The sequence below is a fragment of the Phaethon lepturus genome, unplaced genomic scaffold (assembly GCF_000687285.1).
Source record: "Phaethon lepturus isolate BGI_N335 unplaced genomic scaffold, ASM68728v1 scaffold10412, whole genome shotgun sequence".
Lineage (NCBI taxonomy): Eukaryota > Metazoa > Chordata > Aves > Phaethontiformes > Phaethontidae > Phaethon > Phaethon lepturus.
In genome coordinates, this window is record NW_010524088.1 from 34,275 (window position 1) to 48,369 (window position 14,095).

General features: G+C 46.4%; 1 protein-coding gene across 1 annotated transcript in view; it reads right to left on the minus strand.

Annotated features, from left to right (window-relative positions):
* The window catches only part of LOC104617094 (unconventional myosin-VIIa-like), a gene marked incomplete at its 3' end in the record, with an annotated part of 41,118 nt that extends 32,388 nt beyond the window's left edge, over positions 1–8,730 (minus strand). The window contains 3 exon segments of the mRNA XM_010282321.1: positions 4,275–4,427; positions 5,450–5,563; positions 8,599–8,730. Coding sequence (XP_010280623.1) covers positions 4,275–4,427; positions 5,450–5,563; positions 8,599–8,730 — 399 coding nt within the window.
* Positions 8,731–14,095: the final 5,365 nt, after the last annotated feature.

Below are 14,095 nucleotides of genomic sequence, written 5' to 3' on the forward strand. Positions count from 1 at the left end.
TCTGGATGCTCTCACTGACCCTTCCCTTGTGATCAAGAAAACACTTTGTCAGCATGAACTCTTGTACTGTTGCTTGGTTTGTAGGTCATTCCTAGTTGATAAATACTCACAATTTGCCCAATTCTCACAGCTGACAACATGCAAAACATTGTCCACTTTGCTGATGAGAGGCCAAAGGGCACCTCCAAAGGAATATTATCTCTGGTTTCTATTGCTGAGTGAAGGCAAAGCCCTCCTGTCTTGGGAAAATAAAGCTTTACCAATAGGCAGGGGCTCTGCACAAGCTGACCACAGGAACCATGTCTCAGTGCAAATTCATTACTGCCTGCACGACCTACATTTTAATTAGCCCCAAAGAAATCCTTTCTGAGCCTGCTTCCCTCGCTACTCAAAACATCATGGCTGACTTAATTTGGAGTTTTATGGGGTTGAAGCTCTACCAAACATTACTGCGTTTTGGCAAAACTTAGAGAGCAGCAGCAGGCAATTCTTTCATCTCCAGATAAAGAGGTTTAACCTTCCTCATGAGTCCAAGCTCCTCACTAGACACTCTTGTCATTCAGCATAGTTTCTCCTAGTGCATGCAAGCCAAACCATGGGCAACAAGGCCCTTTTGAAGGTTTTTCTCATTTTGCTGCAGAAGTTTCTTTCCTTCGAGTTGAGGTCATTAGTGAGAAGCAATTACAGCTTTAACCGCATTCACAGACTGGGGACTTTCCAGCTCTGGGAAGGTGTCAGAACTTCCCCATGAGGGCCAAGCTCTGTGGCAAAGGGGATGATGCTCTCAATGCATTTGTGAAGCAGCAGCTATGGTGGTGCAAAGTAAATGAGAACGCCACAATGGTGAGCAGAAACAAGTGATCCAGTGGAAGGCATGACAGCAATGGCAAATGAGAGTGCCAAGAGTCATACTTACCCTCCCGCCGCAGTTTGTCTTATGAGTAAAATGTAAGGGAGGAGAAAAAGGAAAATGATATTTTATTAGAGCAGAATTACACCCTCCACAAAGCTAAGGAGATGAGGAAACAAGAGAGACTGAAGTCCCGTTGGAAAAGTCACCCTTTACTCAGCAGGTTCAGAAATCCTTTCAAACAGTGAAGGTAAAGTCACACTGAGCTTCACCATCTTTAAGACAGAGCGAAGTATATCCCAGAAGAAACCACCTCAGGGGACTGGGTATCCCCTACCTACATGGCATCTATACAGTACCTTGGCTTTGCAAAACTGCCATCAATATTTACCACATTTGGCACAGATCTACTCCTCCTAGTGCCACCACTCTTAAAAGATGAGATTTAAAGTTGGGTTCCTGAGCCTCCAAAAACACATGTGTATACAGGGGTGGTTTTATGTGCCTCTCTATCAAGTTATGCGCTTTATGTTGTTCTGAGAATGTCACTCTGATTTTGAGATTGCACTAATTGCTGTGTTGTGCCCGGGATCATGGGCTGGCACTCCAAAGCTATTAGTGGAGCAGTCAAGGCACAGTAACCTGGAACCTCTGTGATGTAAATCCCTGTGTAGGATGTGGCCATTCCTTATGCAGCAACTTTGTAGGACACATGGCTCTGTCACCATCAGACCCAAAGAACTCGCAGAGAAACCACATTATTACTGAGTTACTTCAGCCCACGCTCACCTCCAGGTTAGCAGCTGCCCTTTGCATTAGCCCTTTTTGGTATGATGCTGCCAAACAGCACTCTGCCCAGTGCTCATTCATGTTCATAATCTCCCTGGATGCCTGTGAATAGCTTGGTGAGGGAGCTCAGAGGCAGAGCTTTTGTGAAGGAGCCGGGTTTATTCACAGGCAATCTGATAATTGCACACACGAAATCTTATCTGAGGACCTCTGTTCACTTCGTGAGGCAACAGGCTCTTGCCTGATGACATAGGGACCCTAGGAGAGACACATGGACACCACTGAAAAAATATCCAGCATGATCCCAACTTTCTCAGAGAGCAAAGAGAGAGCTGCGGGAATTCATGTGGTACCACTGCAGGGTGTCCACAAACAGGAGAAAAAGGGGCAATGCTCAATGGATAAATACATGCTCCCCGAATGAGCCAATCAGCTATGAATTATTGGCTATCGGTACTTCTCAGGTGGCATTCCAGTTGCTTGTATTTAGTTATCCACATGAATAGTACATCTAATCTTGAAGATGGACATGCTCTGAGCCGGAGGAGGTTGGACTGTAGACATCTAACCTGAACTTTCCTTCCAACATAAACTCTTCCATGATACCCAAGCTCCAGCCAGCTCCAAAGCAATCACCTCATCCAACAGGCACCTATGTTTGTGCATCTGAAAGGCAGTCTTGGCTCTATTGATATCTCTGCTGACTGCCATGGGTGCTTAGTGCACATGGAGACACCACCCTCAAGTATGAATTTGGCCTGCTAACTTTTGTTAGTTTATAAATGGCTGTGGCTCCCTAAAGAGAGCTCCAGGGAGTAACTCAGCTCATCTAATGTGTGAATCATTTTCTCGTCATTCCTTTTTCTCTAAACTGACCATACAGGGGAGCTAGACCTCATGCACAACTAACGCCTTGGTGAGAGATGAGTTTGGGGGTCTCTGTTCTCCTCCAAGCTTTGGGGAGTTAGGGGTGCCTTTTCAGCAGCCATATCCCTTCCTCTAGGATTGAAATCCATCTCTGAAAGAAGAGATGGATATTGTCCAGAGTTGGGGGCAGGGGGCTGTCAACCATATGAACAGCCTATCTAACAGAGTGGTGTGCTCTCCATCACTGCCTAGCTCTAATCCAAAACCATCCTTTCAAAAGGCACTGGACATCAAGCAGACAAGCAGAACTTGGTAGATAAAATCCTGGGTATGGTCTGCTAGCTTATGCTACCTGGGAAGTCAGAGTGTACTACAATTCCCTCTGGCCTGAAAATCTAGTAGCCTCTAGAGCCTTTCAAAAATTAGATTTCCAGGTGGCCTTCAAAGGCACACCAGGCACTTACCGGAGTATCTGAAAACTGTAGGATTTGAGAGCAATACCTAACTTCCCATATTTGCATAGGCTGCCCGAGTACATTATGTAGTAGCAAATTGCACACACACATGCTCCTCACTCCTGCCACAAGAATACGCACCACATTACACAGCATATAACAGACTGATAGAAGCACAGAGACTTGAATGCTGACCCTTGTCCTGCTGGGGAGGTGGCCTTTGCAATGTTATTGCAGAAAAGAGATGTCATTCTGTCTGAGTCCCTGTAAAGCCCCCAATTTCTGAATGACTGCTTGGGTTGGCAAGGCTGCACTGGGTCCATGGGGCATGACATGACTGAGCTGACCTGAGGAAGGACATTGCTGTCCTCAGAGATCAGCTGTCAGGTCCCAGGCAACCCAAAGCTGAACCCAAACCCAAAGCTTAGATCATAAACACAGATGGGGAAGGTACTTTAGAACTGTTCTAGGAGTTGCTCAGGTCATTTTCGCCAGTTACTTCATGCATGCACCTCCTCACCCTTCCTCCACCATTTGCACCTCCAGCAATTGTCTTCACCCACTTGGGTTGAATGAGTTAATGGTTCAGGGGGAGAAGGCAGAATCATAATGTCATAGAATTGTTTAGGTTGGAAAAGACCCTTAAGATCATTGAGTCCAACCATTTAACATACTGCCAAGTCCACCACTAAACCATGTCCCTAAGCACCACATCTACATGTCTTTTAAATACCTCCAGGGATGGTGACTCCACCACCTCCCTGGGCAGCCTGTTCCAATGCCTGACAACCCTTTTGGTGAAGATGTTTTTCCTGATATCCAATCTAAACCTCCCCTGGCACAACTTGAGGCCATTTTCTCTTGTCCTATCACCTGTTACTTGGGAGAAGAGACTGACCCCCACTCACTATAATCCTCCTTTCAGGTAGTTGTAGAGAGCGAAGAGCCACATCCAATGTGTAGCTGCCAAAGGCTTTTGCTTTAGGATTACTACAGCACGCACATGGCCTGGCTTGAACTGCTTATTGTGTGTGCAGAAAGTTAATGCATGTCCCTAAAGCTTCTATAGGGGCCACACAGGGAGATGGCACAGAGTTTGCTCATTAGCTAAGTCATGGTAATTTCCACTGGGGCATCCATAAACTCTGCAATGTGTCCTCCATAGTGCAGAAGCCCTCCACCACTTGGGTCCAGGTGAAGGTAGAAACCCAGACGCTCAGTTCAATGAGGGTTTCCCACATGTGTGTTCCCTACAGCTAAGGAGAACGAGGGTGTGGTGCAGAGTGAGAGGTGGAGATGAGGAGGACACTCACATAGATCAGGTGCTCCCGATAGCGGATCAGCAGGTTCCTGAGGATTCCTGCTTCATTCAGGTCCCCCAGGCGGATCATGTCCTCCACTCCATGGATGGAGGTGGGGTGCATGGGTTTGATGTGGCTGGCATTCTGCGGGGAAATCCAGTGCTCCTGGGAAAAGAGTGAGGGCAGAGAAAGATAAGTGAAATTAGATATAACTGGGATGAGAAATAGAAACAGCCCACCCAGACAGAAGGACCAGGTGGAAGAACATAGACGGGACACCATTAGAACACAGGCCACAGCTTCTCTTCCTGGGACATGGCAGCGACTAATGTAAAAGATTCCTAGCAGAAGAAGGAAAACATCTTTTGATTTACTGGAGCAGCAAGAGACATGAGACAAGAGCCATCCTGGCAGAAGCACCATCCAGGGCAGCATGTACATTTAGCAGATCAGGGGTTTTTAACAAATAGCAGGTTGTTCTTCCTTTCACACAACTACATTTTCACATCAGTTGTTAACCCTCTGCCACAAAATACTGTTGAGCAGAGAAAAGATGATTTAGAAGAGGAGAGAGGGATGCACAGTGGTGGCAAAATCACACTTTCATCGGCAGAGTGTCATTTACACTGGTCACTTCTAAAGGACTTCAAAAGCCACTACAAATTGGACACATGGACCCTGCCGAACCAAATCTCTTTCTGCCATCCTTGAAGGGAATGAGAAAATTCACAATTATCTCAGGCTTATAAAGGACAGAGAACCTCCTCTGGTCACCCTCTGCTTGTGATATAGATGTTCCTCTAAAACAGCCACCACTGCATGGAAGTAGCAGTGGGAAATCGAAGCAGGACCAATGTTTGGGCACATCCTGTATTGGGAGGAGGTCAGGAAAGACAGGATAACAGCAGAAGAATAGCAGGTCGAGGTGGGTTTGCTCAAAGCACTATCTAAAAATGTTTCAGAGGCCGCTGTTATCATTGTACTCAAGAGCTTCTTAACCTTTCACTCCCAGTACTGCCACAAAAGTAGGGACACAACATTATCTTGCCCATAGAAAACTATGGCACCATTGATTCCTAAGGACACATGAGAAGCTGGTGACAAAGTCCGTCATCATGACCCTATGACCCCTGGCCTAGCCAGGCCCACAGAGCTGAAGAAGGGTCATCACAACCTTTTGTACATACATTGCCTTCATCATCCACAACCTGGATCTGTCCAGAGTCACACAGTTTAACCACCGCTCCAATGGGGACATCGAATTCCCGTCCGGTTTTGAGGTCCATCCACACATAATCCCCCTGGAACCAAAGAGAGGACAGTTATGCCCAAAGCTACAGAAGGCTCAGCATCCCCTGGGATACAAGATACTTATGTTTTGGACCCAAATCTTTGGTACAAGTCAAATTACTTCTTTGTAAACCACAAACCATCCTTTTTTCACAGATGGGAAACCCTCCACACAGTAATAGCAGCAGGGCACACTCCACGCAGCATACACCTACTGCACTATCTCTCCATTTCACGAGCTCGTGTGTGCTTGTCGGTCACAGACTGCATCTAGCAAGCAGGTTACAGAGCAGTGATACAGGCAGCAAACCCCACCCAGATAGAGGTTTCCTTCTGTGCAATGCACAAGCCTAGTAAGTCATGCTTAGGAGGTGGTTTTGAGCTCTGGAAAGCCTTGTCCAGAGGCTTGTGGCACATTTTTTCCATTGCAGGTAACCACTATCAAATATATACATTCCCTACCTTGAAGACTGATGAAAAGGGGATGACTAAAGAAGGGTTAAGAACATATCAGAGGGGTAGATATATGTAATTCTTCAGGTTTCCCAACTACAGCGATTTGCATTTAACACTTCTCAGTGGATTTTATGTACTGTGAGCATGTCCAATTGCTTTCTGAAGCTATGCCAAGTTTTATCATCCATAATCTCAAAAGAAGAGTTTAGCTATGAATAACGTGGAAAGCTGTGTCCTTCTGCATGTTTCAATTGTGTCGCCTCTCTCATTTGAGATCTCTTTGTTTTCGTTTTGGAAGACACAGCAAGCAGTTGACCCCTATCCACTTGCTCCATGTCACTGGTGATCCTATAGACCTCTTGTCAGTCCTGCTGGGCTGGGACTATCTGCTTATCAGCTCTGTGGATATTAAATTACTCAGATGCAAAAAGACTTTTGAGGAAGCTGTTTTCCTCAGTACAAAAGCAAACGCCAAAATAACCCAAAACTAATCTCCCAACCAGGACTCACACTCTTTGAAACAAGGCAGAATTATTTCGCACCCCTAATCTCAATGTGAAGAGGCGCTAAAATTGGGAGCCACCTAGTTAAATTATTGTCAGGCTTGTTTGTATCAAGCAAGCAAATCTACTTTTTTATGCATCTAAGTTTAATACTGTGAACTTGTAGCCCCACCTAATTCCTGGGGGCCAGCTCCACTCGTACCTATTAAGCACAATGCAAATGCAAGATCCGTCTTTTGAAGTCCTGAAAAACTGCTGGAAGAAGGGAAAGTGAAAAATAGGAGGGATCGCTTTGCATGTGCTCTGACGTAACCCTGTTCCTGAGCATCCACTTATTGACCATTTCTGTGGAGAGTACTTATAGATTTGCTTTGACCCAATGGGCTGATGAACAACCCTCAGCTCCACTCTGGGCAGTGGGAGCTGGAGGCATCCAGCAGTATAAAACACGGTGAAACATCCGCCATCCAAGTCATCGCTTACCAGGACTTCTGAGAGATACTAACCTGTGAGTGCCACAGGGATGTAAGACTATACCCAGGGACCCACGCATGGAGAAACACTACACACGAGGAGTCCCCAGTCATTCTGTGAAAGACCACCCTTGGCAGCTGCTTGCTAGGTTCCACCTAGAATACCAACAAAGTCATCCTGCTTACACGGAGCTGAGGATCCAGCCTCAGTTTGGGTTTTCTTTTCCTCAGAGGGTTGTGCTACAGCACTGTTATAAGTACCTTTACCCAGCTCATAAAAAATATAATATTCAGATCTTTTTCTCATTAACTGCCTTACCTCCACATCCCATAACTTCATTAAAAAGGAATAAAATCCAACTAATGAATGCAGTAAGTCATGCACAGATACGTTATAAATCCACCTATATTAATATATATTTCTTAGCGCCTTTGATCCAAAACTCAAAGCATTTCAGAGCATTCAGCACTGTTATCCTCACTGCATAGCTGGGCAAATTCATGCACTGGGTGGGTAACTTGATCAAGGTGTCAGCAGGAGAAGAGCCAGGTTGCTCAGTCCCTGCTCAGCAGAAAGCCCTCCTGACACCTCAGCAGCTGCGTAAAAATTGTTCTAGATCAAGAAAACAAGAATCGTAATGCTGGAGTTTTTTTAAAATCTCTAATTTGGAAAAGCTGTAAGAGCAGCCTGCTTCATATGTTCTGTTACCACACAGCTGAAATAAAAAGGCAGTCTGCTCTCCCCAAGGTAAACTGATACTGTACTACCACTAAGACAACTCCTGTGCTTTGCCCGCCTAATGCAGAGAGCACTCGTCCCCTCAAAATGACCAGTATTAAGAACACATTAAAAGTGCAGTTCTTAATACTGGTCAAAAAAGCAGGTCTTATGGGATGGGCTAAGTTGGTAAGCTCAGAAAGGTCTGGTGGGTTAAAAAATAACATCACTTATTAAGAGTGCCGACCTATGTCCTTCCCTGACTTTAATCAATTTGATATAAAGCCCATGGAAGTCAGTTACGCTCCTTTCGTTGATGCAATCACCTTTGGATCAGCCCAAAAACCAGCAGATATACTGGGGATTTTGGGGCAAATTGGGGAGATTCACGCATTTACCAGCTTGGGCAGACTGGCTTATAAGTTGCATAACCTGCCTCATGCCTAGCCTGATGCAGTTCTTTCCAACACACTTGAGAAAGTACTGGAGAAGTGAGAATGCCACCAGCCACTCTACAATATCAACATGGTCCAACTCTTCCTCCTCAATGCAGCCACTGGGTGCTCATGTCCTTCCGAACGCTCTGAGGAAGACCCTCAGAACCTCACAAGCTGTGTGCAGTGACAAGCAAACAACAGGAGAAAACAACCACGATGGGTGCACACACAGATCCACTCAATTCATAAAGAGGGTCTTCAGGAGGAGCTTCCAAATGCAAAGAGCAAGAAGGTTGCAACACAGGGGAGCTACAGTGCTTGGGAGGGGAACAAAGACTCAAGAAGAAGGTGAGAGAAGCTGACACGAGCAGTATAAGGATCCCATCAAACAGCGAGACCGATTTCAAAGCAGCCTGAAAGCTTCCAGCCGTGCTCAGAGCTTGGGACCCCCTTTCTTACCGCTAAAATGGTTGTGGGTTTCAGGGCCTGGTTGACGTTGCGGAGTAGTGTCCATTTGCCCTGGTCTCTCTCCTGGTCTTCTGCCACCTCAGGGCATGGCTGCACAAAAATTACTTTCTTCCTCTTCAACATGTCCAAAATCTTGCAGTGGTATTTGTTCCTCTCTCTGCTTTCTACGTGTATTTTCCACCATGAATTCCAGAGAGCTGTGGCTGGTTTGCTTTAGACCTCCAGCGTGACCGTGTCTGCTGCTTGCAGGACACCCTCTGACCTGATTCACGATATGGCTCTTGGTAAAGATCTTCTCCTAGCAGAAAAATTTCCACGCATCAGCCATGGTCCTCCAATGGGCAGCTAGCATGCTCACTCCATACAGCCGGCACTGCAGGAGTTTCAAAGCAAACTGAACAACTTTACTCCTCTTCACTTAAATTCTTCTAGTCTCTCCAATAAGGGCTGATACTTGGTCGGAGGACACTGCAACCACCCGTTCTGGAAAAATGACTACAGGATTAACAGGAAACCTCTTCACTTGCCCGTGACTTCTCTCCGTTACCTTCCCTTCTTCATGAAATAACCGTCTGCCAGCTTGAGGACTTTCAGCACAGAACACACTTGGGTGCTTATTAATCCACAAATGCAGTCAGTCCCCATGCAACACATGGCATTTAATTAACCTAATACCTTTACATACCAAATTAACCAAAGCGCAGCGGGAACTCAAAACCAGAGGCCATCTGCATTTTCTTTAAACTGATCGCTTTGAGTAGATCCATAGCAACTGAATTTTAAATAATTGAGTGGAAGGTGTTCAGAGCAGCGCAGCCTCTGTGCCTATAGGTGAGAGGAGCACCTGGGCTGTGGATGAAAATGTGCTGAACATGAGGACCATGGAGATAATGAGGTCACACTGACTACACCTGGCTGCTCTACAGACCCACTTCTGCAATCTCTCCTTCTCTGTAGGGAGCACTGTTCATGTAAGGACTAATCATGGCTGCTGGCCCAACCAAAAGAGCAAAAGACATTTTACGGTCACCCCAGATTTGCTTTTTCCTGTCCTATCTTAGATACACTTGAGAATTCTCATTTTCTTCTAGGAAAGGCTTTTCTGCTCATTTAGAGAATTTAAGGCCAATCTGGCTGGGCCCCAATCTCTTCCATGGAAATTTTGAATCTAACTTGGCATTATTTGCACAGGCCAGAGCGATGCATGACTAGATAGTGGTGCAGCTGCTAAGCTTTCCATGCCATTCTCATTTACCACTCTTTTAATGCAAAGCTCTGCTGATGCCTTGATTCCACAGGGTTTTGAATCCATTTGTCCATGATGCAGAGGACATTCTTGGTGGAAAGTCACTTAGAAGAACAAAGGCTTTATAGGTCCCCTTGATCATAGAATCATAGAATCACAGATTAATTTGGGTTGGAAGGTCCAACCCCCCTGCCATGAACAGGGACATCTCCAACTAGAGCAGGTTGCTCAGAGCCCCGTCCAACCTGACCTGGGATGTTTCCAAGATGGGACACGGTCACCAAGGACAACCATACATGGTGGGTACATCAAACTCATGCCAAGCTACTTCTGCCCACCAGTGAACAGCAGTGACAACAGTGAGGCAATCCTTGCCCAAAGGCCAGAAAACCTTGTAAGCTTACGCTATGTTACAAAGTCATGAAACAATAAGGTGTCTAATTCTTGTAGCTGTGCAGATGAAGGAGGAGGTTGAGTCTCATGGATAAGAATCCAGGTGAGAGATTAATGAGATGGAGCAAGCGAAAATGTACATGAGGTCCAATAGTAATGCAAGGAGAAGGAGATATAGATTGAATGTAGCAATCTTATGGGAGATGTCTACCTCCAGCATGACTTGAACACATGGTTTTGTAAATGACTGAGGTTTTGCTCCCCTAGAAACTACGTGATAGATGTCCAGCTAATAATCAATTAGGATGCATGTGAAAGGAAGGACTGAAGAAATATATATAAAGAGACGCATAGGATGGGCTCTTTGGATTTGAGCTGGGTCTTACAGATGCTCTTTGCTCATCGGCACAGCTTTCCTCACTGCTGTGACGCTGTAACTGGAGCAGTGTGGGAGCAGCAGATCTGAGGAAGAGCAGCCAACGTATTTATCCCACTTTGCACCTGAGCAGACATTACGATCATTGCTTGGCTACACTCTGTACCATATTTCTGAGGCTGTATCTCCGTGTGCTGCCAAAGAGTAAACTAAGGAGCAGAGGAGTGGAATGATTTGCCCTAGGTTATCCTTGGAGCAAAGCAGAGGTGGGACCCCGGAGAGCTGAATCCAGCCTCTGCAGTCCTGTTACAGGCGTGCGTTTTTTTTTTCCCTGATGCTGGGGCTGCTGAAGGTCTGCAATTTCATACATTTCCAGTGCATGGGGTTTTTTTTGCATTGCATTGCTAGCAGGAGATTTTCCGGGGACTCGTTAGACGGAGTCACGTGTGTCAGCCAGCGGCACGCGGCGTTTGCAGGGCTGGCTGGCTGGCCCGAGCGCGCTGCCTCCGGCAGACGGGAAATGCCATCCCTCTGATGGGGCGATCCGGCTTGGAAACCAGCCTCCCTTGGGTACGCATCACGGGGCAGAGCGACAGCCTTAGGCCTCCCATCGGCATGCTTTTTCTGAGGGAACCTGCTACGCCTGACGTGGGAAACGTATAAACACGCTTAGGACAATAAGGGGAGGGACACGGTGGAGGAAAACAAACCTTTGGCTGGCTGGCAGCCCGCCAGCAATGCCATCCGGTTTAGATTACAGCTCCCTGGGGTAACGTTAGGCTCTTCGCTGCAGAGGTAGAAGTATGAGCCTGAAGAGCCATGCTGGACCCTGATCTGATGATTTACTCTACCTCTGCAGCAGCAGGCACAGCTGAGGTCAAGGTCCTGCCGTGACACACTTTGTGCACACGTATAGTTAGGGGCAAACGCTTATCCTAAGGAACTGGTGTGACCCAGGCAATAGGTTTACGCTGCTGCTGAGACCTGAGCTCCCATTAAGTGCCACTGTGGTGGTGTGGACCTCACTGCTGGAGAAAAAAGGGAAATACCACCTGCAGCAAGCACCCTCACAGCAGGTGAACCACTAATTTAATGAAAGCTTAGGTTTCTTTGCCTCAGCCTGTTCTTCATACTGAAAGAAAATGCATCAGATGCTGCCAGGGCTAAGAAAGTGTTCTGGAACCAGTTATTTTGCAGCTACCTGTGAAAAGCTGAGTGAAACAAGTCAGGTGGGACTCAGCTAACCCAGTGCACGTGTCCGCCTCTGAGCAAGACATCCAGATCTTTGCTAGATGACCACTGCAGGTCCCTTCCAACTGAAATTATTCTATTCTATTCTATTCTACTCTACTCTACTCTACTCTACTCTACTCTACTCTATTCTATTATATTCTACTCTACTCTACTCTACAGTGAAGGGAAAGAAAGAGGCACTTCTGTGGTCACCTCTGCATAAAGCAGGGTTTAATTAAAACTAGGTCAGATGATACTGACCTAAAGGGGTGTGTGAAGAGGACAGTTTGGAGGTAGAAATCTACGGTACAGGTGCCCAAAGCTAGCTGAAGTGGCTCGCACACCTAGCATGAGGGGCCCTAAGGGCTGATATTCAGGTAAATTGCTGAAGGATATGGAAAATCACTGGTTCTCAGAGGCTCAGCAGCGGACCTGGGGACTCAGGTCAGCAGTGCTCCACTGATTATTCCCTGCAGCACTAAACTTACTTTTCTAAAATAGGAAAGATGATACTCTGCAGAATGGCTGTCGAAACACTGTGTGGGCCAAATATGATCTGTGGGCCATAGCTCTGACAATTGATGTAAAACAACCTGTTTACACAGATTTTTTTATTTTTTTTTTAATCACATACCCATGTCTCTGAAGAGCTAGATCCAAGCTGAGTCCTTTACTTCTTTACGGCTCGTCTTTGAAGCAGAAAATCCTTAGTGCACACAGATGCAAGTGCAAACGCAGGCATTCCCCCAGCTCCAAATTCCAATGTCATTTGGAGAGCAGACTGAATCTAACTGCATTGATGCATCGCAGCTTATTATGCCGGTGCAGACTTCTAACAGCTACCTGAAGCCTTTGGGCGGTATAATGTTTGTGCTCTACTAAAAACACATTATCACCTCTCGATATCACCTATCTGATTCATTTTAGCTCTCGATTACATGGGTGTACGCTGCTCAGTTTAACAGAGCTTCTCCTGGATCCACAGCTACGCAACCCGAGGCAGATCTCTATTCTTTGCACTCATCTTTAGCTGTGCAGTTGCCACCGGTGTCAAGGAAAAGTGGGAAAGGAAGAAAAAGCTTGGATTTCTACTTAACAACGAACTGCGGTGCAAGAAACACACATGCTGGTAGCCGGTAACCCTAATAATTTTCCTGTTTCATAAATAAATAAGATTCTCTTCCCAATTCTTTGTAGCACATCAGGCACCAGCTGTCAGCCACGGTAGCGTGCTGCACACAAAGGCTTTCTGAAGCAAAGGCAGAGATGCAAGAGGAATCGTTAAATAATTCAATAATCAATGCAGCGCTCGTTCATCCTGTAACTTCGACACTGACAGGAGGGAAAAGACCAACACACAAACGTGGCACCCATCCCAGTGTTTTCCCACATTGAGGGCTAGTCCAAGACTCCGGAAGCAAAAAGGATGGAGTAGATCATGTTGGCAGGGGTGCGATCCAGCGTGGAGCAATGAGGCTCAGCGCCCAGTGATGTCTGCCCTCATCCCTGGCTTTTGGCAAGGAGCTTGCTGGTGACTGTTTGGGACCTCTCGGCTCAGGAGCGGGTTTTAAGTGTGCACACAAATGCGGAGATAGAAGATTTAATCCGTGACACCTACGGCATTACCGTCACGGGTGAAGCAGAGAATCCGGCAATCCGTTGATGTTACAAGCAGATTAGGCTGGCCCCGGGCATCCCCCGCCCAAACGCCGTGCCGGAGCACAGCGCATCAGGTCTCACTCAAAAAGCTGATGGGGTTGAAAAATCTGCTAAGACGCAGAAGTGGAACAGGAAATTAAGATTGAGCCTTTTAGCCCCACGGCTGGGTCCTGTCCTAAGTGCAAATGGAAAAAATCCAAAGGAAGACGACAGAGCAATCATAAGAAGTACAAATCCGGAAAACTGCAGAGAGGAAAAAAAAAACCCAGGAGGAATCAGATGGGGAGAGCTTTAGGATAGGAGCATGTAATTTAGTTAGACCAAGACATATTCCTTCAGGTCCTAGGAGTAGAGAGGTTGCACTGGTACCACGCTGGGAGCTCTCAGACCTGCTCTACATCTGCCAACAACAGTCACCCCGATGACCAAGGGTATGGCTAAGAGCTCCCTAGGTTGCAATAGGGAGCACGATGGAAACCGCTCTCCCTTAGCCACCCAGAAGCAAAGATTTTGGACATTTTCCTTTAAATGCATATTGTTCTGTATGTCAAGCTTTAGGAAGATGGGCTTAAAGGAATGCC